Source organism: Petaurus breviceps, unplaced genomic scaffold (assembly GCF_028583685.1).
Source record: "Petaurus breviceps papuanus isolate PSGF00001 unplaced genomic scaffold, PetGlider_PUasm1.0 77, whole genome shotgun sequence".
Taxonomy (NCBI): Eukaryota; Metazoa; Chordata; class Mammalia; order Diprotodontia; family Petauridae; genus Petaurus; species Petaurus breviceps.
In genome coordinates this window covers 7,130,050-7,157,419 of record NW_027186492.1, presented here as the reverse complement: position 1 = coordinate 7,157,419, position 27,370 = coordinate 7,130,050, and the positions used below count along the sequence as shown (strand labels likewise).

At 42.5% G+C, this 27,370-nt stretch overlaps 1 protein-coding gene across 1 annotated transcript in view; it reads left to right on the top strand.

The window, feature by feature from the left end:
- The window catches only part of FRMD5 (FERM domain containing 5), a 384,746-nt gene that overhangs the window by 332,177 nt on the left and 25,199 nt on the right, over positions 1-27,370 (top strand). The window contains exons 5-10 of the mRNA XM_069105921.1: positions 6,173-6,270; positions 9,523-9,646; positions 15,105-15,192; positions 22,482-22,570; positions 26,518-26,581; positions 27,028-27,119. Of these exons, the coding sequence (XP_068962022.1) occupies positions 6,173-6,270; positions 9,523-9,646; positions 15,105-15,192; positions 22,482-22,570; positions 26,518-26,581; positions 27,028-27,119 (555 nt within the window). The remainder of the gene's footprint in view (positions 1-6,172; positions 6,271-9,522; positions 9,647-15,104; positions 15,193-22,481; positions 22,571-26,517; positions 26,582-27,027; positions 27,120-27,370) is intronic.

Here is a 27,370-nt window from a genome sequence, read left to right as displayed (position 1 = left end):
GACCTTATACCCCTCTCCCTATTCTGTGATCCAGTGACACTGGCCTCTTTACTATTCATCAAACTCCATCTCCCCATTCTAAGAATTTTTCCTAGCTGTTCCTCATGTTCTGTCCTCCCTCATCTTTACCTCCTGGCTTACCTGGCTTCCTTCAAGTCCAGCTAAATGTATCTGGTTTGTTCATACTTGTTTGTTCGTTTTCTCTCCAGTTAAATTGTGAGCTCCTTGAGGGCAGGGATGGGGTTGTCCTTTTTTATGTACCTGGTCCCCAAATAACAATGAATGCCAGTTGACTGATATGGGTATGTTGTTGTTTAATCATTTTTTAATCGTCTATGTGAACCCATTTGGGGTTTACTTGGCAAAGATAGTAAAGTGGTTTGCCATTTCCTTCTCCAGCTTCTCTTACAGATAAGGAAATTGAGGCAGACAGGGTTAAGTAACTTGGTCAGGATCACATACCTGGTAAGTGTCTAAGACCAGATTTGAACTCATGAAGATGAGTCTTGACTCCAGGCCTGGTACTCTATCCACCGCCTACCTAGCTACCCAGAGTATATGTATATGTATAGCCTTCTGTAAACGTTAAACCAATACAGAAATGCTATCTATTATTATTATAATGCAGGAGAAAATACTTGAGCTGAGTTTTTAAGAAATCTAGGTACTCAGAATGGCAGAGGTGAGGAAGGGAGTGCATTCCGGGAATTGGCCAACCTGTACGAAGTCACGGGGAAGAGAGTTTAGATTTAGAATGTTGTATGAACAAGTATCCCAGTTGGCTGGTCTGCAGAGTGTGTGTGTGTGTGTGTGTGTGTGTGTGTGTGTGTGTACAGTAATATATAATAAGTTTGGAAAGGTAGGCAAAAGCCAGATAATTAAGGGCTTTCAGTACAAACCAGAGCAATTTGTATTTGATCCTAGAGGCATCTGGAGCTTCAAGGGAATGACACGGTCAGAGCTGTGCTTTAGGAATATCCCTTTGGCAGCTATGTCCATTAGGAATTGTAGAGAGAGAAGGGAGACCTAGAGTCTAGTGAGACATGGGATCTGGTTTTCATTCTTGGTGTCTATTCCTTCTCTGGTCTATTGGCCCAGGCCTTAGGGCCAGCAAGTTCTTTCTTCTCCTTTCAAGTTGCTGCTGATAGGAAGAAACGTGGGTACCAGCCTTACTCAACATACCCTACAGCTTGGCTGTTGAACCAATACAGCTGTCATTGTGATTTCCTCTGGGGATATTAGTGTTGAATTCCCACCCCTGCCTCCTTCATTACCTAACAGACTTATAAAACCCATCTGAGAAGGGATGAAGTGGGAGAGTGGAGAGCTGCTTTTTATTTTAGTACTTGGACTCTTCCCAGGTGATAAATTTAGTTGCCAAGCCCTGATTAATCTCTTTTTCCATTTTTAAAGTAATAAATAGAGTTCCCTGTCTGAGCCACAGAAGACAGAGAATAGAGAAAAAGGCACCAAATTTAACTCTTCATCAGTGGCGATAGGTGTAGTAAAGGGGCAGCTAGGTGGCACAGTAGATAGAGTAGTGAGTGGCCCTGGAGTCAAGTGCAAATCCAGCCTTGGACACTTTCCAGCTGTATGACCCTGGGCAAATCACTTAATCCTGTTTGCCTCGGTTTCCTCTTCTGTAAAAGGAACTAGAGAAAGCCAAAGCTCCAGTATCTTTGCCAAGAAAACCTCAAATGGGGTCAGGAAGAGTCAGACACAAGTGAAAACAGGTAAACAACAACAAAAACTATTTGGGAGAGATACATAACAAGGAGCACCAGATGATATCGAAGGTATTCCACTCTCCTTCCCAGCTTCTGACTAGATATTCAGGAGCAAAGTTAAGAAGACAAAGATCAAAGGATATATGAAAGGGAGAAAGAGGTGAAAGAGGCCCACTTAACTTTGCACTACCCTAAGCAACCTGAAGAATAGTGGTAGACCTGCCTTGTTAAAGGGAGTTTCCTTATTGGAACTTCCTTACTTCAGTGAAATCACACACACACACACACACAAAAACTCAAGCACGTAACACATTTTCTTACAAATAGTAGGTATTTAATGTTTGAATTAAAGAAGCAACTTCTAGGCAAAAGCTGTGCATCAGCATCTAACTGCTTTAAAAAATTGTCTTGCAATAAAAAGTACAATTTTCCCTTTCCTGGTTTGCTAGCCACATAGCCTGAGCTGATACGATATAGGACTTGATTCATACTCCCATACGTTTGGAGCTAAATGAGCTTTAGAACAAAAACTGGAAATGATGTGAAAGCTCTCTGAAGCCAAAAAACCAGGCAAAATCAGAATGTTTGTGATAAGGAGTGCTGCCTTGTCGGGTCTCTCTAACCTTCATTTTCTTTATGAAGATCATCTCTTTGAGGTTTTATTGACTAATCTGTAAAATTAATCAGTCAATCAATAAGCATTTGTTAAGTACCTACTATATTCCAGGCAATGTGCTAAGTGCAGGGGATGCAAATACCAAAAAAAAAAAAAAAAAATAGTCCCTGTCCCCAAGGAGTTTACAATCTAAAAGGGGGAGACAATATACAAAAGGAAGCTAAAAAGTGGGGGAGAGGGGAAGGTACCCAAAGGCATGGTGGGAAAGTCAGAGAAGTCCTAAAGCCAGATGAGAAATGAGGAAGATGGGGGTAATACCTAGACTATTTACCTCACAGTCTTGTTATAGAGAAAGCATTCTATAAAACACACAGTACTATAAAAACATGAGCTATTAATACTGGATTCTATCTTGGACTACTCAAGGACTTCTCTTTGATCATACCTTACCAGTTTTGTACCTGTCTTTCCCTAGTATGAGACTTTTTTTTTTCCTTATGTGAATAAGCATGTTAGATAAAGAACCTAGGAAGACTGACATCCTAGGTTCTAGTCCAGATTCTGCCCTAGCTAACTCTGTGACCTTAGGAAAGTCACTTAAACCTCTGTGGGTTTCATTTTCCAGGGCAGGAGATATGAGTTCCATCCATCCCACCTCTATCACTAACTAGCTATGTGACCTTGGGTAAGTTACTTAAAATCATTGAGCCTCACTGTAAAATGAAGGAGTTGGTCTGAATAATCTCTGAGGTCTTTTTCATCTCTAGCAGTCTGTTTTTGTGATTCATCCCCAGAATTGACTCATTATTACTAGTTTGGGTAGTGTAAAGTAATGTTGGCAGGGCTGAACAGTATTTAGGGACTGTAGCTCCAGATTTATCTCCTATTCTACTGTCCAGCTTTTCTATAGGGTCAGCTGGACTTTTGGGGGCGAGGAGGAGGGGTCCCTAGGTAATAGGAGACAGCATGCCAGTATCTCTTTTAGGTGGTACCAGAAAGTTATTAGTTACAGGGAATATTAGGGGACCACTGAACTGTTCTTGCCTGGGAATGGGGGTCGGACTCTGACAGCCTGACCTTGACCACAGTGGCTACACCTGCTTTACCAGTCCCCAGAAGTCTAGAAAGCAGTTAATTACCCTAGCACATTGGTTTTGGAATCTCTCACAGATTTGATGGTGAAGTAGATGGAATGCTAGACTTACAGGCAGGAAAACCTAAGCTCAAATCCAGCTTCAAACACTGTGACTGTGGGCAAATCATTTATCCTCTGCCTGCCTCAATTTCCTCATCTGTAAAATGGGGATAATAATAGCATCTACTTCCCAGGGTTGTAAGGATAAAATATTTGTAAAGTACTTAGTATCTGAGACATAGTAGGTGTTTAATAATTGCTTCCCCTCCCTCCCCACCCCACCCACATAGTGGTAAGCATCCTTGCCTTTTACTTGGGAGACTGGGATTTGACTATGGGTTCAAATCCTTCCCCTTCATGGCAAATGTTTCACAAATTTTAAAGCACTGTATAGTTGTCAGCTAACATCTCTGTGGATCACAAGGTCTTGTATATAGTCAAAACTTAAGGAATGTTTGTTGAGATGGTACACAGTGGGAAAAAAAGCATTTGGTTCTAGAGTCAGAGAATCAGGATTTAAATTCTACTTTCAATGCTTATTTCTTTTGTGACCTTGAACAAGTCTCAATTTCCTCATCTGTAAAATGAGGGGGTTAGACTAGATAACCTCTGAAGTCTCTTCTAGTTCTCAATCTCTGATCTTCTGCATAAGGTCTTGCTATGCTCCATTTATACTTTAAGAAAGCCAAAGGTTGGAAGGTACATAATACTGAGAAGTTGGAGGGTAAAGGGTAAAGGTCTGAAGTTTGAATAGCTCTGTTTGAAGGGTCTGGCAAGACCATGAAATTGTCCAAGGCACAGCCACCTCTTCCTTTCATCTCCCTTCATTAATTTCTTGAAATCTGAGGGATCCAAGGTTTCCAGGCTCTTACTCTGTTTTTTCCAGTAACTTCAATAACTGAGCAGCTCTTCCTCCTGGACATTTTACCTGTAGATGAACAGGTTACACTAAAATCACAAGCCACAATTACCAGAGCTAAATATGAAGTTAAAGACTGAATTCTTTGTTCTTCAAGATGTCATCTGTGGAATTGTGCAAAATGTCAGCCCCATTTCTGCTTAATTCAAACTGATGAAATCCAAGGAATTTTCATGAGACTCCCATTCCTCTCCCAGGGACCTACCAACATTTCATGTGTCCTGATAACAAAGCCTCCAATCCCCCAGGGAGTGGGGGGGGGGGAATATGAGGGGCAAACATATCCCTGCAGTTACAGTCAGTAAAGGTTTGGGTGAGCCTGTTTTAAATGGCTATTTTTTTGTGTGTCAGTGGCTTGGCTTTCTTCCCAGTGAGCCTGTGAAATTTTAAATAGGATCATGGATCTAGAAGAGAAAGGGACCTTAGGGGCAGCTAGTTGGCGCAGTGAATAGAGCACTGGCCCTGGAGTCAGGAGGACCTGAGTTCTAATCTAGCTTCATACACTTGACACAAAAAACTAGCCATGTGGCCTTGGGCTTAACCCCAATTGCCCAGCCTTCCCCACTCCAAAAAGCAAAAAAAAAAATTTTTTTTAAAAGGGACCTTAGAAAATTCCTCTCATTTTATAGGTGGGGGGACTGAGGCCTAGGAATGTTATAAATAACTTGCCCAGCATCGTGGTGTTGCTCAGTTGCTTTACTTGTGACCCATGGGGGTTTTCTTGGCAAAGATACTGGAATGATTTGCTATTTCCTTCTCCACTGGATTCATTTTATCAGGCAATCAGAGGCTAAGTGACTTGCCCAGAGTCATCCAGCTAGGAAGTGTCTGAGATTGAACTTGAACTCAGATCTTCCTAACTCCAGGCCCAGTGCTCTATCTACCAAGCTCCTGGCTGCCTCCATCATCTAGTTATGAGAATGGCAGGGCTTGAATTCAAACCAAAGTCTTCCGACTCTAAATCCAACTTCCTTTCTAGTGAACCACTTTCTCTTGGAACTGACAGTATCCACTGACAGCTCCTATACCTGGATATCCATTATACCTGACATAGTGGCTTCCCCTGAGGTGTTATGTCTCATCTCTGTAGTTGAACTGGTGCTACCTGTGTGTTTCTGGTTAACTGTCAGGTTTCCTTTGGCTCTACCTTCTGTCAAGCTTTATGCAACCCTTTGAGCATTTCCATGTGGACAGAGGTGTGTTCCTCCTACCTGGGTAAATGTCCTGAAGCTTATTTGTGGCTTTTAGAGGACTCATGGTCAATCAGGTCTGAAATCCTTTCAGAGATGTCTTATCCCTGCTCTCACCTCCCTAAGTCTTCATAAGCAACATAATTTACAGCTTGGAATGTAAGAGAGCCCTGAAACTACACCTCTCCAAGGGCAGTTTTCCTTTCTTGGCACTGGATTGGCTGAGATGCCCTCACTTCAGACTAAATGGGAAATTCGTTACTGTACATTGGAAAAGCAATATCTTTTTTGAGTACTCTGCTACTGAGAGGGACTGACAGGTTGTTATAAATTGAACCATAAGTCAGATCAGGGCCAAGTGCATGAAATAGACTCCATGGAGATGGGAGCTATGTTGTTGATTTGTTCGTTTTTGGGTTTGTTTGTTTTTTTGGTTGGGGGGGTTGTGGGTGAGATGTTTTAAAAGTTTTCTCTTAAGTGAAGTGAAAATATTCTGACAGATTTTGGTTGTCTTGAATTATATATTTTATGTCTTTAAAACAATCAAAGAAATCCTTTATAGCTCACTCTTCATTTCCTCTCCAGGTATTTAGTCTTCCTACAGATCAAAAGAGATCTCTATCATGGCCGCCTCCTCTGTAAGACATCAGATGCTGCTTTGCTAGCAGCCTATATACTTCAAGGTAATGCTTTTTGACAGGATAAATTTGCTTTTCATGCTAAGTACTGATTATATTATTTCAGTTACAACAGATCATTGCTTCATGAATACAGATGGAGTCTAACCCGAAACAGGTCCTGGGCTAGGACATTTTTACTAGGGTCCATTACAGAGCCCATCTCAGAAAGCACTGGATACTGTGACATAAACTTGACCAAAAGCCCTGCTCCCAATAATCTCATTAGGTTTTTCTGCTTCTCTTTTAGGAAGTTGTCCCCCTGCCTTTAGATCCTAGTAGCATAGATTTAGAGCTGGAAGGGCCCTGAGAAACCTTCTGGTTCAACTTCCACATTCTGCAAATAAGGAAACGGAGGTTCTGGGAGGCTGTGACTTGGTGGGATTCAAACCCAGGTCTTCTCACTCCAATTCAGAGCCCTTTCTTTCCACTGTGCCTTCTGATAGAATGAAGTCATTAAACCACCAGAGAATTAGCCTGAACCACTCTTCCCTGCTGTCCAGCACCATTCTCTGAAATTTAGGGTAGTACTGAATCCAGAACTCACTTAAGAGACCTGTTCCCTTTAGACGAGTGTTCAGAGTTGAAAATATTATTTGGCGAAAAACATCTTTCACAAACTGAAAGCCAGTACTTGGGGATGCACACAGGGATTTCTGAAATTAACTTTTCCTGAGGAGAATAAGTTTGATACAAACTTTTCATTTCTTCTGTCTGACCCAGAGTTCCCAGGATCCAGGTCACACTAAGCAAAGTAGAACTGAACAGGTTTCTCTCAGATCCTAGACCTGAATGAATCCTCCAAAATTTCCTCTACACTGACCATTAGAAACTTATCATTAACTGGATTTTTAATGGATGAATTGGAAAATTCAGATTCTCAGAAACTGCCTCCTGAGATAATTCTGGATGACTTCACTCAGAAGAGACTGTGGCCTCCCTGGCAAGCAACCAGAGAGATATAGATCACACAGGCAGAAAGAGCAATCCTGTCCAGTAGTTTTGACTTCTGAGGAAATACTGAGGGCTATTTGGGCCTCTTTTCAGAAACCCCTAGGGAAATTTCTCAGACCATGATGTCATCAGGCAGGCTGCTTGCTTATATTCCCTATGCACCCAAAACTGTGTCTTAAATTTTGAGGACAGAGAGCCTATCCTAGCCTAGATGTTATTTTAAAATGTTTTATTTATATTGGCACTTATGTTCATTTAAAAATATTTCTCTTCTAAGGGAAGTCACTCTTGCTCAATATTGATGCTTTCTACTTTTAGCATTTGAAAATTAAGGATAGGGGTGGCTAGGTGGCTCAGTGAGTAAAGCGCTGGCCCCGGAGTCAGGAGGACCCGAGTTTGGTTCTGGCCTCAGACACTCAACACCCACACAAAAAATTAGCTGTGTAACCATGGGCAAGTTACTTAACCCCAACTGCCCTCCAAAAGGCAAAAAAAAAAAAAATTAAGGATAAACAATGAACCTAGTAGTTCATGATGACACAGAAGTTTCAGTACTAAAAGAATTATCCTAAAGAGAGATCTCTTTTGCTAAATAGCCACAATTCACCATATCTGAATATGCGGTGAAACTACAAGCGACCAAACTCAGAAATTTGGGTTCTATTTGGATACAAGAAGAAGGCAAATTGGCTTTGCTTTCTCTTCCGAATTTCTGGTGTAAATCTGAGCTTACTTCCCAGACAACACGGGTCTAGAAACAAATTGCCTTCAGAACCATAGAATTTCAGGGTTGGAAGGAACTTGAAAGAATATCTAATCTAATCCCTATTTTAAAAAGGAGCCTCTACAAGACACCTGACAAGTCATCATTTCCTCAAAGCCCCTCAAGTAAGGGGAGCCCACTACCACCTAAGGAAGTCTGTTCCGGTTTTGGATAACTCTTGTTTTTCTCAACATCAAATAAACCTGCCTCTATGTAAGTTCCTCACATCTTTCCTGTTCCTGCCCTTAGGGGCTAAGAAGAATAGTTTTAATGATAGCCTTTGTACATAAAGACAGCTGTTATTTCCTGCCTTTCACCCCACCCCAAGTTTAACATCTTCAATATAAACATCACTTGTTATTCCACTTATCTTCATATGGCATAAATTCAAGCCCCTTCAACTATCCTGGTTTCTTTCCTCTGGATTCTCTCAAACTTATCTTATCTTCCCCAAAATATGGTGCTCAGAATTGAACACAATACCCAGGATGTGGTCTGACCAGGACAGAGGATTAGCACCTTATTTCGAGGCATTATACCTCTCTTAACAGCCTAAGCTTGCATTAACTTTCATATCATACTGTTTCCTCATAGTAAGCCTACTAAAACCCCCAGATCTTTTTTCCACAGGAGCAGCTTTCCAGCCATACCTCCCCCATCTTCTACTTAGGAAGTTCCTTTCTTGAACCCAAATGTCAGATTTTTACATTTATCCCTATTAAGTTTCATCTTATTAGACTGGACCCAAAGTTCTGGCTTGTCAAGAGAGGAAACAATCCTAGTGCAGCTGGAAAATATTCACCACTTCCTCTTCTCAACATCCATTGTGGCTTCCTGTCTCCAGAGTATTTTAAAAAGAGGTTGTCTGGCAAACTCAGCCTCACTCCCAGTCAATAGTCATTCATAGAGGGGGTGTTGGACAGAAGGTAATAATTCAAGAACATTTTTCAGGAAGTGTCATTGCTCATCCCCACCCTCAAAGAGCTCCACAGACAATCAGATCAGACTAATCTTAGTAATAATAAAGTTGGATTCTCTCCAACCCTTACAGTTTTTGGAAGAGCGCGGTTGAATCAATGGGAGAACTCAGTATTAGAACTTGGACCTTTCTAATCTACTGTTATTACTTTCTTCTTGAACATTCAACCAGCTCTACTTTTCGCACAGTAGGTGCTCAACAAGGGTTCATTTAATTTTATTTGATTTAGACCAACACGAGTTCCAAGGTTGAGTTTCAGTTCATTTATTAACTTATGTATTGCTTTGGATCTCAAAATAGAGTCTTGTCTCTGCTGGCAGTCCATTTAACAAATCTGAGCATGGAAATTCTGCACTGCTAATGAGAGGCAGCCTGGTATCTCCTTTGGTTCTCCCTTCTTCCTTTCCCTGTCAGACCCTGAACTGTGTTTGGGAACCATTGTTGTTTGTTGGTCTCTTTTGTGCTTTCATTATTCTGGTTGCTTGTTATTTAGTTCTTTTGCTAATTTCTCTTCCACTTCAGAATAATGATTCTCTTGTATCCATTCTGTTTGTTTGTGAAGCCGAGATTGGGGATTATGACCCTGGGAAGCATCCAGAGGGCTACAGCTCCAAGTTCCAGTTTTTCCCAAAACATTCAGAGAAGCTGGAAAGGAAAATTGCTGAAATCCACAAAACTGAACTCAGGTGTGTAGCATATGTGGTCATGGCCCAAGACACTGTGACTGAACTAACCAGAGTCATTTTATCAACCTGTAGTAATTGTTGTTCTCTCTCTCTCTCTTTCTCTCTTTTTTTTTTTTTTTTTTTTTGGGGGGGGGGGGGCAGGGCAATTGGGGTTAAGTGACTTGCCCAAGGTCACACAGCTAGTAAGTGTTAAGTGTCTGAGGTCAGATTTGAACTCAGGTCCTCCGGATTCCAGGGCCTGTGCTCTACTCACTGTGCCACCTAGCCACCCCAATTGTTGTTCTCTTACAGGCTGCTCAGAAATATAAACACTGGTTAACAACCATCTTTTCTTCATGATGTATCTTGAAACTTTGTGTAGGATCATAGGCTTAGTGTTAAAAGGTACCTCGTAGCTCTAGTCCCACACCCTTACTTTGCAGATGAGGCAACTGAAACCCACAGACACTGAGTAAATGGCCCAATGTCCCACAGGTAGCAAAATGGTGGAGCTTGGATGAACTTTGACTCCAACACCAGCACTCTTTAATACACCATAGACTTAGTAAATACTTTCCCCAGCACAAAATTTAAAATCTGTTTCTATTTGGGGTCTGAGCAAGAGATTGTGTTCAGGTGTTGTTTAGGATTTCTTTGGAGGGGAAAAGAATGGAGAGAGACTGACCTGTGAACAGGTTCTTGGCTAAGAGAAATGGAGACACTCTAGAAGTAAAGACAGGGAAAGAAAAAGAAAGGATAGAGAAAGGAAGAAAGAGGGAAGAGACACACACACACATATAAGAGAAGAGAAAAGTTAAAAGAAAAGAGAACAGTGTTATGGGAAAACTTGTACCCTGTTTAATTATATTAATAGTTTGTAACAGCTGGCTTTTGCATAACCAGATGTGAGGGCTCAGGGCTAGAGGTGATTGACAGGTGTGGTTGGGTCTCCTGGAGGATACTTTCTTGTTTCAAAGACTTCCTCTTCCCAGCAATCCACTCTTCTCTAGAGCTGATAACCTTAGAGGGTCACCTAGTTTTCCTTTCATTTTACAGATGAGGAAAATGAAGCCTGTAGAGATTAAATTACTTTGTTCAAGGTCACACAGACTTATCCAAGGTCACATAAGAAATAAGCAGAAAAGTCTGGATTAAAACTCAGGTCCTAGGAGTCTAAATTCTCTTTCCATTGTACCATGCTGCCTCCTTCCCCCATACTCAGAGTCTACCCAGTTCCTTAAGAATCTAGAGCTAGGACTATGGATCCTCTCTCTAACCATTTATGGAGGAAAAAGGGGAGAGGGAGTATTAATGACTGTCCTAAGCTTAGATCCCCTTCAAAATAAAAACCTCTGTTGGATGGCTAGGTGGTACAGTGAATAGAGCACTAGCCCTGGAGTCAGGAGGACCTGAGTTCAAATCTAGCCTCAGACACTTGATACACATACTAGCTATATGACCTTGGGCAAGTCACTTAACCCCAATTGCCTTGCCTTCCCCCCTCCAAAAAAATAAAATTAAAAAAAAAAAAACCTCTGCTCAGTGGCTTAAAGTTCAGTTCTGAGCACTATAGACAACTATCTCAGAAAGGGCCACTTACTCTTTTCCTTCAACCCTTCTATGTGCAACAGGACCGGGAGCCATATTTCTCTAATGGCACTTTTCATTACTACTCGTCAGCCTCTATACAGTGACTTCTTTTATTTTGCTGGGACAGAAATGAGACGTTGTGTTAAAGGTCAGAGCTTAAAGTAGGCTCATAGCTAGCTCTCAACTTGACTTGGATGTAGGAAGAAAATAAACTCAATTCAACAAAAGGATATTAAGTACATGCATAAAAATACACAAGAACTGAGTAATGCTTGGTGGGACTCAGAGCACTGGGTAACCAGTCGTGCATATTTTTAGATGTCACAATGACTGAGGTCAGTTCTATACTGATTACAGTAAATGAAGCCCATTGTTGGGGAATCCCCTGATACTGGTACTATTAGAGCAGTATTGGGGGTGGAGAAGGTTGGCAAAGCCAGCCTCCTTCAGAGTCAGTGGTAGCAGCCAGACAATGGGCAGGGTGCTTGTCACAAAGGCCTCAGACCTAATCTGCCAGATTTTCTATCCCTGTAAGATCTAGCACACAAGGAGAGTCCACAAAAATAGTATCTAGTATACCAGCACCCTCTGGTGCCCAGCCTGATGTTTCGAAGTAACCTAACAGCTTAGTTCAACAAGGACCGTGTGAAATTCAACAGTTTCAACAGAATCCCTGCTGCATGTCACTGTACTTAATATTGTGAGGAATGTAAGTCAGGAGAGCTCCTTCTTTTAAAGTCCTCTTAATGCTCATTATTTAGCCGCTCATTTCAGCCAATCAACCTACATTATTAAGCATCCATCACGTACCAAGTACTAAGAGATGCAAAGAAAGGCAAAAGCTCTCAAAGAGCTCATAATCCAATGAGGGAAACAGCTTATAATAGGTGTGTAAGGGACGAAGTGGAGATGACCAGAAAAGTGAACTCACCAACAATTAGGGGGCCATGAAAAACTTCTTGTAGAATATGTGTGTGATTTTACCTGAGAGGTGAAGGAAGCTGGGAGGCAGAGATGAGGAAGGAGAGAGTTCCAGATGTGGGGGTCAGCCGGTGTCCAGAAATGGAATGTCTTGTTCTAGGAACAGAAGGATGCTTAGTACATGGAGTAGAATTAAGGAATAAGAATGGAATGGTAGGAAGGAAACAAGTTGTGAAATGTTTTGAATGTCAAGCAAAAGATTTCATCTTTGATTCTGGAGGTGCGAAGGAACTACTCAGTTTATTGAATAGGGAAGTGACATAGTCACTTTGGGAAGATCCATTGGACAGTTGAGTGGAGGGTAGCCTGGTGTGGGGAAGAAGATGGACCAGAATGGAGACATGATTTGGCACTGATCATACATGGACCATCTTGTCTTTTATAGATCTTTACAGCATTCAGTCACCCAGCATTTGTCAAAGGCTCCCGCCATGTCCCAGGCACCGAGGGGACAAGGTCAAAAGTTACACAATCCCTGCTCTTGTCTCCTTTGTTGCCTCCTCTCCCCAGTCCCTGTGGTACAGTAGCTCACACATAGTAGGCTCTTTTAATAATAATCTGTTTGTTGACTGATTCATTGAAGAAGAGAATATGGCCTCTGCTGTACTCAAAAGGGAATCCTACCAAAATCTGGGCATATTGCAGAGCATTGATCTATTGGTCTGCCGTGTTATTTGAGGTAGATAAGAAACTTAAGAATAACCTACTTTCTGTCCTGCCCAGCAGCCATTAGAAATTCCTGTGGTACAAGGATCTTATCCTTATTAAAAATTCAGTTTTCTGATATGTTCTGTTATACTGTCAATCAATAAAATTTGTTATGCACCTACCTATTGACCCAGCAATATACCACTATGGGGTCTGTACCCCAAAGAGATCAGAGAAAAAGGAAAAGGACCTATATGTACAAAAATGTGTATAGCAGCTCTTTTGTTATCACAAAGAATAGGAAATTGAGGGGATGCTTATCAATTGGGGGATGGTTGAGCAAGATGTGACGGGATTGGGATGGAGTGCTATTGTCTTATAAGAAATGAGGAGGAGGATAATTTCAGAAAAACATGGGAGGATCTATATGAACTGAAGCAAAATAAAGTGAGAACCAGGAGATTAATGTTCATAATAACAGCAATATTGTAATGATGCAATTGTAACAATTATGAAAGAATTAGATACTCTGATCAATACAATGATCCAAGACAATTCCAGAAGAGTCATGATGAAAAAAATGCTGGAAATGAATGAAATGCAGAAAGAGAAACTGATGAACTCTGATTGCAAATTGAAGAATAATTTTCTCACTTTATTTTTCTTGCTTTCTTGAGATAGGGCTAATATAAAAATATGTTTTGCATGGTTTCACATGTATAACTGAGATCATATTGCCTTCATATCACTGCCTTCTCAGTGTGGGGGGTAGGAAGGGAGAGAATTTGGAGCTCAGGTTTTTTTTGGGGGGTTGCCTTTTTTTTTTGGAGGAGGGAGGGCAGGGCAATTGGGATTAAGTGACTTGCCCGAGGTCACACAGCTAGTAAGTATTAAGTGTCTGAGGTCAGATTTGAACTCAGGTCCTCCTGACTCCATGGCCGGTGTTCTACTCACTGTGCCACCTAGCTGTCCCAGGAGCTCAGTTGTTTTTTTTAAGACTGTTAAAATGGGGCAGCTAGGTGGCACAGTGAATAGAGCACCGGCCCTGGAGTCAGGAGGACCTGAGTTCAAACCTGACCTCCGACATTTAAACAAATACTAGCTGTGTGACCTTGGGCAAGTCATTTAACCCCAATTTCCCTCCAAAAAAAAAGCAAAAAATAAATAAATAAAAGAATGTTAAAAATAATAATTTTTAAAAATATATAAGCTTTGCTATGTACCACTGTTTGTGAAGCAGGTGACTCAATGGATAGAACATCAGACCTGGAATCAGGAAGACCTAAGTTCAAATCTGGCCTCAGACACTTACTAGCTATGTGACCCTGGGCAAGTCACTGTTTGCCTCAGTTTCCTCATCTGGAAAAGGAGCTAGAGAAGGAAATGACCAAACCAGTCAAGTATCTTTGCCAAGAAAACTCCAGATGGGGTCACAAAGAGTTGGATACAGCTGAAACAACAATATTTGCCAGTCACTGTGCTCAAAACTGAAGATACAAAAACAAAAAAAAAGTTTGTTATTTTTGTGTTATTTTATTTGTGTTCCCACTGACAGTTGGTTTATGCCATGAGTGTCATTCTAGGAATTCTGACCTCCCTAGGAAAGAATGTCTTCTAGTCTAGACAGTACTCAAGATCACAATGGTTTTTGACATCAACACTCTAGCTAAAAAAATTAAAACAAACATCCTTATGGAATTATCCATAGGCACATTGAATTGTATCCTAATGGTTGTTTTCAGGCACCTTTTCACAGACATCACCTAAAAAACAGGCTTGTAGATGTAGACCTTGAGGGGACTTTATAGGTCATTTACTCCAACCTCCTCATTTTACAGATGAGGAAATTGAGGCCCATGGAAGTTATGGTGTTTGTTTGAAGTCACATAGCTGATAAACAAATGAATCCAAACAGACATGGGTTAGGCCTGCATCAGAACCTATTGGGGGTCTAAGAAGGTACAGTGTTGAAGGAGATCTGTTGTAAAAATGCATTTGTACTGTCTTTTGTTTAGAAGGCTCTCTGTCAGACAAACACACTTGTGCTTCTCATTGGTGGGAAGGCAAGGGCCGTGGATAATACCAATGGTATGCTCAGGCTGCACAGTATTACTTCTGAAATGGCCTAACTCACGTAGGGAAGAGTCCCTAAAGTTCTTTTGAAGAAGAAATGACTTCCTCTAAGTGTTTCTTTTAACACAGAATCTGCCTCAAGAAACAAGAAAATTTCATAACAAGTGCTTGTTTTTCTTTATTACAGTGGTCAGACACCAGCAACATCAGAGTTAAATTTTTTGAGAAAAGCCCAGACTTTGGAAACTTATGGAGTTGATCCTCACCCCTGCAAGGTAACACAGCTCCCCCTTGGTCTATGACTGTTCCTATTCACAGGCTACCCATTTTGAGGGTGGATAGCAAGGACCCTTCTTGTCTGTGTCCTGTTAGACCATCCCTCTCCACCATCACCCACCCCCACACTCTGACAGTCATTAAGGACAGCCCGTGTGCCTCCTTCAAGGCCTGACCCATGAATTCTTTCAGTAATGGATGCCCCCCCCAAAGACAATATGTCATTCTGAATATTCCTCCTGACCCAGTCATCTGCATAATTTGGGGGATGCCACATCAGTTTGGGAGCCTTTGAAGCAGTTGATCTAAATAACAAATGTAAAGGCAGCTCTCCACTCTAGCAGCGATGTGTAATTTGGTGGAAGTGAAAAGGGCAGTAATGTGTGAGGGAGTGCGACAGGTACCAATCGGAGGCAGCAAAGCAGACTGCCCACTCTTCCCTGACCCATAATCTTGTTTCCTTCCCAGTGTGGGTTTTATTGACTGCAGCCGAGTAAGACACTACGTGGAACTGCCGTGGGGTCACATTTGATTCCATTAGGCATCTTTGAGGGAGAGAGAGAGATGAGAAGCCAGCCTTGGAGGACTCTGCCCAGAGGAAACCTCTGTGATTACTCACATGTCGTCTGGCCTTTTGGAGATGAACTTGGACAGCCGGAGTCACTCCCTAAGAGCTGGAAAGGGATCTCTCTCCCAAGTATCTTAGTCATCTTCTCACCTCTCTACCTGTGTCTCTTGGTTGCTTGGTCTCTCCCAGTTTCTGCTTCTCTTTTATTCTATTGCTGGCTCTAGGGCCAAATCTGTGCAGGGCAGGAGAAGTTAACATTAAAAACCATAAGCTAGGTAATAAATTGAAGGGATTGATGTCTTCACTGATGTAGGGAAGGGATGTGTGTCTTTACTGATGAAAGGGAGAAGTCTCACACAGAGAAGCTCAAAGAGCAGGTCTTTGTCCCTGAAGAACCATAGATTTTAGAGTTGCTATAGGACTTAGAGGCCACGCCCCTCAATTTACAGATGAGAAAACTGAGATGCAGAGGACTTAAGTGACTTGCCCAGGGTCACACAGCTGGTTGATGCTTGAGGTGGGATTTAGGCCCAAAGGTTCTAATCTCACCTCACCAACACTAGTTATGTGACTCACAGATGTATTTCCTTATCTAGCAGCAGCACACTTTGCTCTTCTGGACTTGCCAGGTCTAAAAGATGGGCACACCAACACATTTATACCAAAAGTAGTTTGTATAGAGTATTATAAGTCAGGTAGCAAAAAATTGCTATTATTATTATTTTGCTTTTTGGAAGGCAATTGGGGTTAAGAGATTTGCCCAAAGTCACGCGGCTAAGTAAGTATGTCAAGTGTCTGAGGTTGGATTTGAACTCAGGTCCTCCTGACTCCAGGGCCCGTGCTCTATTCACTGTGCCACCTAGCCACCCCCTCCCAAATTATATAATTAAGTATTAATTAATGGAATTAAATGTGACCCCACTACAGTTCCATTAATTAATTAAAAGTATTAAGTATTAATTAATGAATGAAAAATATTTAAAAGTGTTTGTTAATTTATTATTAATTAATGAGTCAAAAAGTATTTGTTAAGTTCCAACTATGTGCCAAGCACTGTGATAGCTGCCAGGGATAGAAATAGACAAAGCTGGACAGTCTCTGCTCTTAACAAGTTCATACTTTAACTGAGAGAGACAGCATTTGAAAGTGTAGTGGTAGGGCAGATAGAATGGCCTAAAAGTCCCAAGGACACAATTGCGAGGTGGGTGTCAAGGCCCAGAGGTCCTTAAATTACTTGTTTAAGATGCCAGTGCTTGGAAATTCCACGACACAGAGGTAAGGTAAACAGGAAGATCTGGAGGATTTTAGAGGCAACAGCAAGTAGGTGGTAAGATTCTCCATCTCATCCAAAGGAATGGAGTTGTTAGCTGACACTTTATCCACACCCTGTGGGCAGTCAAAAATATCCAAAGTGACTGGAGCAGCTAGGTGGTGCAGTGAATAGAGCACCGGCCCTAGAGTCAGGAGGACCTGAGTTCAAATCTTGCCTCAGACACTTGACACACTTACTAGCTGTGTGACCTTGGGCAAGTCAACCCCAATTGCCTTGCCTTCCCCCCTCAAAAAAAAATTCCCAAGATGAGTAGATAGGGGTAAGGGTTTGGGCACCCCTAGTGGTGTCATCTTCCTACCTGATCATCAGGGTGGATTCTGATACAACCCAGGCTGGGGAGGTGGGAAGGCTCCGCACTCAGTGCCTGAATATCTAGGGTGGGTTCTTGGGTAGCCTGGGACTGGAGGAGAAGTTGAGAGTAGAAGGACAAGGTAGTAGGGTCCTGCTAGTATGTGGTGATGGCTCTGAATTCTGGGACTGACCTGAGCCTAGGGAGAGGTGAAAGGAGGAAGGCAAAGTAGGGTTGGTAAGTAATAACTGTCATGATAGGTGGTGGAGACCTGTGATTTCGTTCTTGTAGGGGAACTCCTGATATAGAAAGCTCTGCTATTAAAGCATTTCTGAGGCCTACAGTCCTAGAGAGTTGCCTGGGCACTTTGAGGTTAAGTGATTTGCCCATGGTCACATCTCTAGTACGTGTCTGAGACAGGACTTAAACCCTGTCCTTTGATATCCTTTGATAGAGCTATCGTCTCTACCTGCCTTACTTAGCTAGTAGGGAGTCTAGGTGCCCATAAATGAGTATTTCTGGATCCCTGCTCATCTCTCACATGGCCCCCCACCCTTATGCTCTTCACACTGCGCCCCTAGATTTATGGTTTCCCTGCTCTTGTACTATTGAGTGTAAGACATGAGCCTTCAGTCCCATCACTCAATAGAGTCCCTCTAACAATGTGCCTTCTCATACTCACTTTTATTTTGCTGCAAGGAGAGCTGGAACAAGCCCTAGCACTTTGTGTAATAAATACAGATGATTTCTATTAACAGAGAGGCAATTACTGGGCCCAGGGAATCTGGGGCATGCAGCCCTAGGGAAGGCAGAAGAAGAGAAATCGTTTTGATAATTAAATGAGAGCAGAACAACGTTTTGGCTGAGCTCTCTTCTCTCAAACTGATTAAGAAACAGCTGCCCGTTCTGATCACACCGACTTTTTCTGCCCATGTTGTCCTTGTCTAGGCCAGAGGAAGTTGAGGAAGTATAGGCGCTACAACCCCTCATGGAAGAAGATCGACTCTTTGCAGATAGCCTCTCAAGTAGCCAATGTGGGACACCTGGCTCTGTCAGGGCCGGCACATGTGACGTTTTCTCATTTTAGCTTCTGCAGGAATGGGGTCTGGATGCCTCTGGGGATGGCCACTGATTATGTGTCCCCATTCTCTCCTTTGTACTACCCCCCACCAGGTCAAGCCAGCAACAGCTAGGGCAAGAGTGCTGAGCTCTTGAGAGAGCACCTGAAAACCCAGGGAACGTCACCTCCTGAGTATAAAGCCTGAAACTGGAAACCTTTCAATGCTGAGCTCTCCATGCTGGAGATAAAACAGCGACTGTGTTCCCTCCTGTTACGGGCTGCCTATTTATAGCCCAGATCTCACTCCTTTCTCTCCAGTCTGTTGGAGTCAAGGCATGAATATAGTTGAGTGATGTGTCACTTTTTGTGTGAAAGTGGCTTAAGGTTCATCAGAGAAGTGTGGTTTGTGACCGTTCACCTTTGTCTCACAGAGATGAATTTGAAACTAATCTGAGTTTGAACCCATTGTTTGAGATTCGGACTCTTTGATTAGGGAAATGAGCTCCTGTACCATCTCTTGAGAACTTTCTCTCAATGACTTGTGCTTCTCCTGTTTGGTGACAATCCCTGAGATGTGAGGAAACCTACAGTTAAGAGATTATATTAGTACATATATTTTAAATATATATATATACTATAATATCATATACACTGTATAATGATACTGTATGTGTGTGTGTGTGTGTGTGTGTGTGTGTGTGTGTGTGTGTGTGTGTGTATACTTCTGTGGCTCAGTGGATATAGGCCTGGGCCTGGAATCAGGAAGGCCTGAGTTCAAATCTGGCCTCAGACACACTAGATTTGTCACCCTGGGCAAGTCTCTGTTTGCCTTAACCCTTGGAGAGGGAAATGACAAACCACTACAGTAGCTTTGCCCAGAAAACCTCATACAGGGTCAAAAAGAGTTGAATATGACTGAATGACTGAACAAAAAAAAAATATATATATATATATGTATGTATACTATAATATATATTACATATGTGTATATATGTGCATGTATATTTATATATATGCATGCATATTTATATATACACACATACCATTCCTGCATTAGTATATATTAAAAATTATTTGGGTATTATCTCCCAGCTTAAAATGCCTTCCCCAACCCCAGCCCCCAATTTTATATTTTGCTTATGTTCATGCAGGTTTTAAGACAGGAGGCAGTGTGGTACTTTTGTGAAAGGACAGAATTTGGACCCAGAGGACCTGGGTTCCAATCTAGGCTCTGTTACTTCCTATGTGACTTTAGGTAAATCCTTTAACCTCCTTAGACCTCGGTTTCCTCAACTGTAAAATGCGGAAGCTGGATAAGATGAACACTCAGATCTGGCTCTAATTCTATGATTTTATGAGAATGCTATCATAGAAATGGATCTCAAAATGTACCACCTTCTCCCATGACTCCCTTCCATTCTGGGCTTCTCAGCTTTTCCCTGGGCAATCTCCGCCCATTCCACATCACTCTGAATCATGACTGCCTTCTGCACACATGCAACCTTAGCTTTCCATTCTTCTGTTCTCTCAACAAGCAAAATTAAAATCTCTCAGGCCAAGGAAAAACAACAGTCTTTTACATTTACATTGAATGGGGAACTCATCAACAAAGAGGTTCAGGTTCTGGGGTGACATTTGCTGCTCTCTGCAGTTCCTTCTTCTGTGTTCCTATATACTATGAGCACAGCCTTTACCCACTAAGCCCCCATGTAAAGCTCATTTCCCCAGATCAGATCCTTACACAAGTCTCATTTCTCCCAGGAAGCACTTCTTGACCCATCCCTCACCCCTATCCCAAAGGATCTTTCCCTTTAGGGAGAAAGTTATTGACCAAACTATACCCAGGAAGCCTCTGCTCCCTAATTTCTCCTCCTCACCCAGATGCTCCCCTACCCTGACCCATGTCTCATGTCATGGTATCAAATATTTAGAGCCAGAAGGGACTTTAGAGATCAGTGAGTTTAAACTCCTCATTTTTCAGAGGAGTAAACTAAGTCCAAGAGCTGTTAAGTGATTTGCTTAGGATCACACATCTAATAAGTGACTGAGGTGAGATTTAAAGCCAGACCTTTCTGACACCTAAGTCCAGCATTAATCCATTAGACCACACTGCCTCCTCGACTCCTCCAGGACTATCTGTTTAGGCCAGGTGCCTCTTCAACAGGAACTAGTACACAGATATTAATAACAGCACCCAAATAGTGGTAACAATCGGAAGGAAAATGCAGTCCTCTGGCTTTTCAAGTCATTATTCAGGTGATTTTAGATAACAAGAAGCTTTTAGATTTATTCTATTACAAAGTAATCACAACCAGCTCCTGGCTATGGCCATAGGCTGAATACCGCTTTGCTGGTAGCTGGTGATTGGATCACAATGAACCCTAATTGTATCCGTGATCACGATGAGAGGGTTAATAGTAATAACAACTTGCTGTCTAAAACCCGAAAAGAAAACCATATATTTAGCTCGTCCACCAGGCACAGACAGTCACACTTGTGGTCTTGGCTTTGCATGGCAGCATTTCAAAGTGAAACTACATTCTGCTTGAGAGAAGGAACCTGTGGGGAGGTCCCAAAGTCCCAGCCAGTACTCATGGCACTTGTGAATGACCAGATGTAACACTCCCTATGGAATGAAACAATAATAGCTAGTTTTCACATAGTGCTTTAGGATTTACAAAGTTCTTTGTACATAGAATCACCTTTGAGTTGATCCTCACAGCAACCCTGTGATGTAAGTTATACCCATTTTACAAATGAAGAAATTGAGACAAAGAGAGGTGAGGTAATTTGCCCAGGGTCACATAGCTAGTAAGTATCTGAGGCAGGATTCAAACTCATATCTTCCTGCCTCCAAGCCTGGTATTCTTTCTGTGATGCTACCAGTCACATTAACCAGAGATGCCATCCTTTGAGTGACTCTTAAGAACACATGTGGCCCCCTAAGCTTGCTAGCTAGCCCTGTGATCCTTATTTCCTTATTTGAGATTTTCCTGGCCACTGGCCCATGTAACACCACATTGCATATAGCAGGAGTTTAATTAATATTATTGAGTAATTTCTATCAGACCAGACTGTGGTCATTGGTGAAAACTCCCACATCATCAGAATGACAGCTGACATTTATGTGGAGTGCTTTATGTAAAGTATCTCATCTGAGCTTCACAACAACCCCTGTGAGGAAGCTACTGTAAGTATTATCCCTATTTTACAGATGATATAAATGAGGCTGAGCAAGGTCATTCAGCTATAGTCACACAGACAGTAAGTGACTCTACACCCAGCCATTTATCCATGATGCTATGAAGCCCCACATAAATCCTACCAGGTTCCTAGAATGAGTTTCTGAACTATTGCCCACCTCCTTCACCAGATCCCCAATAGCCTAGTGACATTTCATATGACGTATCATGACATATCCTGACCAACAAGCATACCCTTCAAGATCACCGTGGCCCCAGAACCACAAAATAGGATCGCCCAGCCCCATACCTGGTATTCCCCTAGGGTGAGGGCACCACTATCCTCGCCACCCCCACCTTGAACGGCTTCTATATTCATTTCTCAATTGGCCAGTAATTCTTATGTCTACTGCTGAACTTTGCTGAGAGAGCCCAGGCCCATCAGGGCCTCACGCTGCCAAACCCCACATTTCTATTTTGTTAATTTATTTTATTTTCAATTCATGGAACAAAACAAGCATTTCCATAATACAATACAATAAAAAAGATTGCACGTGAAACTGCAAATCTGCCATGTAAAACTTGCTGTTCCTTCCAAATATACAACAAAGTTATCATATCAATGTCTTTTTTTCTTTTTTCTCCCCCCTACCACCCTAGAGATGGCTACCATTAGACATAAATAGGTACATATATCTGTGTGTAAAATTAGTCTATGTATACACTTCTATTTATCAATTCTTTCTTGGGATGCAGACAGCTGCCTCTGTCTGCTCTGCCTCATCTCCAAGAGGATTTTGTGACCATTCATGGAGCCTGTATCAACATGATAACAAAAGGTCTCATTGTGTTTCAGGATGTATCAGGAAATGCTGCATTTCTGGCCTTCACTCCCTTTGGATTTGTGGTTCTGCAAGGCAACAAGAGAGTTCACTTCATAAAATGGTGAGTGTCTGTCATTCCCAAACAGGGTCTTCAAATCTCAGCAGCAGGGGAGGGGACCCCGGCATCTGTCTCCTTTGCATGTGGAGAGCCAGACATGATTCAGGTCATTCTCCGAAGTGTTTTTCACAGTTGTAACATTTTTAGGCCATGGTCTCATGAGTAAATCTGATTTCTCCAAAAGAGATTTGCCTAGGGCCAGTTTCCCTAGAGACAGAAGGAGTACAAAGCCAATAGAATGGACCTGGAAGTCTGAACCTGGGCACTGGGACCCCATTCAAAATATGAAGATTTGTTATGACTAACAGGGAAGAAGGAAGGTGAGGCTGAAGTAGAGAACAGGGAAAGCAAGACAGGGTCATAGGAGATCTGTAATGTCCTTTGTAGCAAGAAAATTGTAGAGAGAACCAGGAGCTTTGGGAATTGTCTCCCTCTTTGTGGCCACAGCCAGCACTGACTTAACGGGCCCCTCTGGCTTATCTCAGCAGGCAGGTCCCTAATTCCCTTACTCAAACTCCTAACCAGTGAACAAGATCTGGGCTAAATGTGATCAGTTCACCGACTTTTTGTACAGGCAGAAGCTTCCTCATTGCCCCTGCCAAAAGTTCCACTTCAGACCAGCCCCCCACATCTGTAGCTCCAATTCCTTAAGGAGAGAGGCCTTGTAGGGTGTCCTGTCCCAATTTTAGCTCTGGTGCAGACTGGCCTCTCTGAAGCTCACTCTGCTTGGTCCCGAGAAACCAATCTATTCATTCCCTCAGAATGACCATCCATACCCAGTCTTATTTCTACTGCCTCAGTGGTGGTCCAAATGAAGCACCCATCTCTCAGTTCTCCGTGCCTCTAGGCCTGACTACTCTCTTCGGTTCTTTTGTGCGTCTTCATTCCTATGTCTGGCTCCTGGGGGCTGCCTTATTATGGTGGTGGGTCCCCAGTTCTGTGATGCCACATGGGCTTCCCCAGGGAGCACCATGCAGCTGCCTTCTCTCCACCCCCTCTGGGTGAGGTCCCGTGCTGATTAACCACAGCTCTGGGTGGCCTCTTCCTGCTTCTCAGCCTACACAAGGGGGTGAGCAGTCAAGCATCGAGAGTACCCACAAAGAGCAAGCAGAGCCAGGTCCAGGCAGTCCACCCCCATTTGGCATCCTTTTCATTCCACTAAACAGATTGTGGGAAATTTGAAGCTGTCAGGTATTCCCTTGCATTATTATAAAGGTTAGACTGCTAATCCCCCTCAGCACTGCCCTCCAGTGGAAAGGTGATGCACCTTCTTTCCACTTTCTTACTCACATATAATAGAAACCCTGAGCACCCACAAAATCTCTTCTCTGACCTCTTCCAGCCTACAGTCCACTCCCCAGGGCGGGATGTTCACATTCAGAGGTTGCCTGGGACACGTATACACAAAACCGTTTCTTGGTTTGTCTCTGGCGTGCCTGCTTCCTTCTTTTGAGGGAGCATGGTGGGCGGGCGGCCAGGGTTTCTACTCCACCAAAGCGAGGCTTTATGCAAGGCAGAGAACGAGCCAATCTCTATAAGTAAGAAGGCCCTTCGGGACATACCTCAGCGACTGTATGTAGAGTATACACGAGGCTGCAGCTTTCCTGATGGAGGTGACTTCCTCCTTGGACGCCAATATCTTGGTTTGGATATCTTGGATTATCTAGTTTTGATAGGAAAATCTAAGTTCCAGCCCTGCCGCCTAGATTATAGTATAGCCAATAAAACGTTATAGCCAATAAATATATAGCACTTTAAGGTTTTCGAGGCATTTTACAAATATTATCTCATTCAGTCCTCACAACACTGAGGTAGTGCTACTGTTATCCTCATTTTACAGGTAAGGAAGCTGAGGCTGAGAGATCTTAAGTGACTTTTCCAAGCTCTTATTTATCTAGTAAAGGTCTCAGGTGGAATTGGAACCCAGATCCTCCTGATTCCAAGGCCAGTGCTCAGTCCACTAAATCACACTGCCTTCCTAGGGTCCTAGTTTAAAGGGTCTCCAAAAAAAACAAGCAGACCACTTGAAGAAGGGGTTTCCCTTCCCTGAATTGTCCACAGATCCCCAGAACCACTGAATTTTCCTGGGCAGCCCTCTCCTGAATTTGGAATCCCTCATTGTCTATTCTCCCTCCCTGCTTCTTCCAGGGAGGGTAGCCCCAACATTTTAAGTGTCCCCCACCAAGTTAGGAGATGTCATTTTGTCACTAACTGGTGAGGGTTAGTAGTTTGAAGACAAGGATCTTTTATTTTCTTTTGTGATCAGCTGGAGGCCAAGTGACCATTGTGGTTGTCTATATACCAGTCAGTTACCATTGATCTTGTGTCTGTGTGTGAGAGCAAGAAAGAAAATGAGAAACAGAAAAGCAGCATAGTAAGGCTCAGAGAGTCTCACATCAAAGCTGGTGGGCTCTATGTTATAATCCTGGTTTAGTCTATGACTGGGCAACAATGAACATTAATTAATTAATAATTAATTAATTAATTAATGAGCACAGAGAAATGATAAATTAATAAAATTAATTAATTTAAAAAATTAACCCCTCTCTAAAGTCCCAATTTTTTTTCCATCTGCAAAATAGGTGCCTTGTTCCCATCTCTTTCTTCTTATACCATCCCCTTTAGTTCCTAGGAAATCTCCCTACAAATTACAGAGAGCAAGAAGCCAATGAATTAGGTCAGGGATGGGGAACCTGTGGCCTTCTAGGTCCTTGGGTGCAGCCTTTTGACTGAGTCCAAGTTTTACAGAACAAATCCTTTTATTAAGGGAATTTGTTCTGTGGAGTTTGGATTCAGTCAAATGCCACATGTGGCCTTGAGGCCACAGGTTCCGCACCCTTGAATTAAGTTCTCTGTGTAGAATTGATCAATAGAAGATCTGAGTAGCTGGGTGGTAAGGCCCCAGATAGGAGAGAATAGGCAGCAATGTTCAGGAAGACAGCTGTAATAGAAAAGACCAAGGACACAGCTGGTGTAGAAGGGAATGAGAACCAGCTGGATTCTTCAGTTTAGCTTTCATTGCACTCCCTGGCACCCACTTCTAGGGCTACAGCACTCTTTTTCCCTCTTTACTAAAGTAAACCAAACTAAAGAATAAATAATGAATTGGTTGAAAAATTTAAAACAATTTAAAAATAAAATAGAAGTAAGCCAAACTGAGAACAGTATTTGAATATGAGGTCTGGACCATTTAATGTGCAGTAATCATATCACTTCTTTTGATGTGTATTGCGTCCCACTGGTGATGTACCCCAGTATGCTGTTTGCCTTTTTCACTGCAGCCATACACTGGGCTGATGGCTCCAAGGATTTTTCTACAGTAACCCCTAAACCCCTTTCCTGGTCAGTACGCTGCATGACTGTTCCATGTAATCTATACTATCTCTCTCTTTTTCTCTTTCTCTCTCTCTCTGGTTTGTTGCCCCCTCCCCACCCGGATTGATTGTTCTACATGTGTCTGCATTAAATGGCATTTTCCATCCAGTGGCACAGTCACCTGACAGAAGCAGCTCCCTCAAAGCCTGGTGGCCCTGTTTTGTCATTACTTGCTGTATTTGGAACTTTGGCCTCATCAGCTAACTGTGGCATCTGACATTTGATATCCTCATCCAGATAATGCACCTGTGTTATGAACCAAGTCCTGCAATGACCCCTGGACACTCCACCAAGAACCACTTTCCATCCAGAGATGTTTCCCTTTTACAGCCACTGTTGTTGAGCCTGAAATCCTTCTCTACCCCTCCCCCCCATTACACTTTGATTGAACAGAAAACTGTGGATTGAAACTGTTCCAGTAACTGTTCCTTTAAACACACTGCGCTGCTGTCTTGTTTCAGTTCTGAATTTGGCTAAAATTGTCTGTGCCTGGATGCTCCTCCAGTATAGGCAGGCTCTGTCTCCACAAGGTTCACCTGTCAGGCTGGTGACAGGTGCTCTCTTTATTCTTTTAGGAATGAGGTGACCAAGCTGAAATTTGAAGGAAAGACTTTCTATTTATATGTAAGTCAGAAAGAGGTGAGTGACTCCTTCTTTCTCTTCAGGAAGGGTTTGGGAGCTGGGGTGGCCGAAACTAGCCTGAACTACATATGCTAAATGATCTCTACTTCATAAAACTAAGTCCTGGCACCAAGGAGGGGATTCTGAGACTGGGGACCTCAGAATACAGAGATGTGTATGCTGTGTACCCTCATCAGTTGTGCTGATGACACCCCAAGATCTGTACTACAGGGGAATTATTTTATTTCTTTCCTGGATCCCAAAACACAGAATCTTCTACCTCTATATAAGCACCTCACGCTGGCTACCTGTTGACCAAGGACTGAAAACTTTGGTTTGGTTTCTGGCTGATACTGATTCTCTAGATTCACCTGAATTTTTGCCTTTCCCCTGAATATCCTGGTCCACATTGCCCATTTGCTTCCCTCCACACTCAATTGTTTCTATATGGAATTTCTTTGTAGGAAAAGAAAATTGTTCTTACATATTTTGCTCCAACACCAGAAGCCTGCAAGCATCTTTGGAAATGTGGAATAGAAAACCAAGCCTTCTACAAGTGAGTCATCTTGGGTTGATTGTGTTTTATTGGAGCCAAAGGAAAGGAAGACACACTGGTACAGGAGAAAGGGGGTAGGAAATGACCTTTGGGAAACCCAGCCACCCATTTTGTGTCAATTTGGCTCTAAGCTTTCTGCCCTTGACCAAGGGTAGATATAGGCTGACTGGTCGTGTAGCATCTATAGCTAGGTCTTTTGGTACCATTAGGGTGGCATTAGGTTTCTCGGGACCCGCTTTAAGCATTGAGAG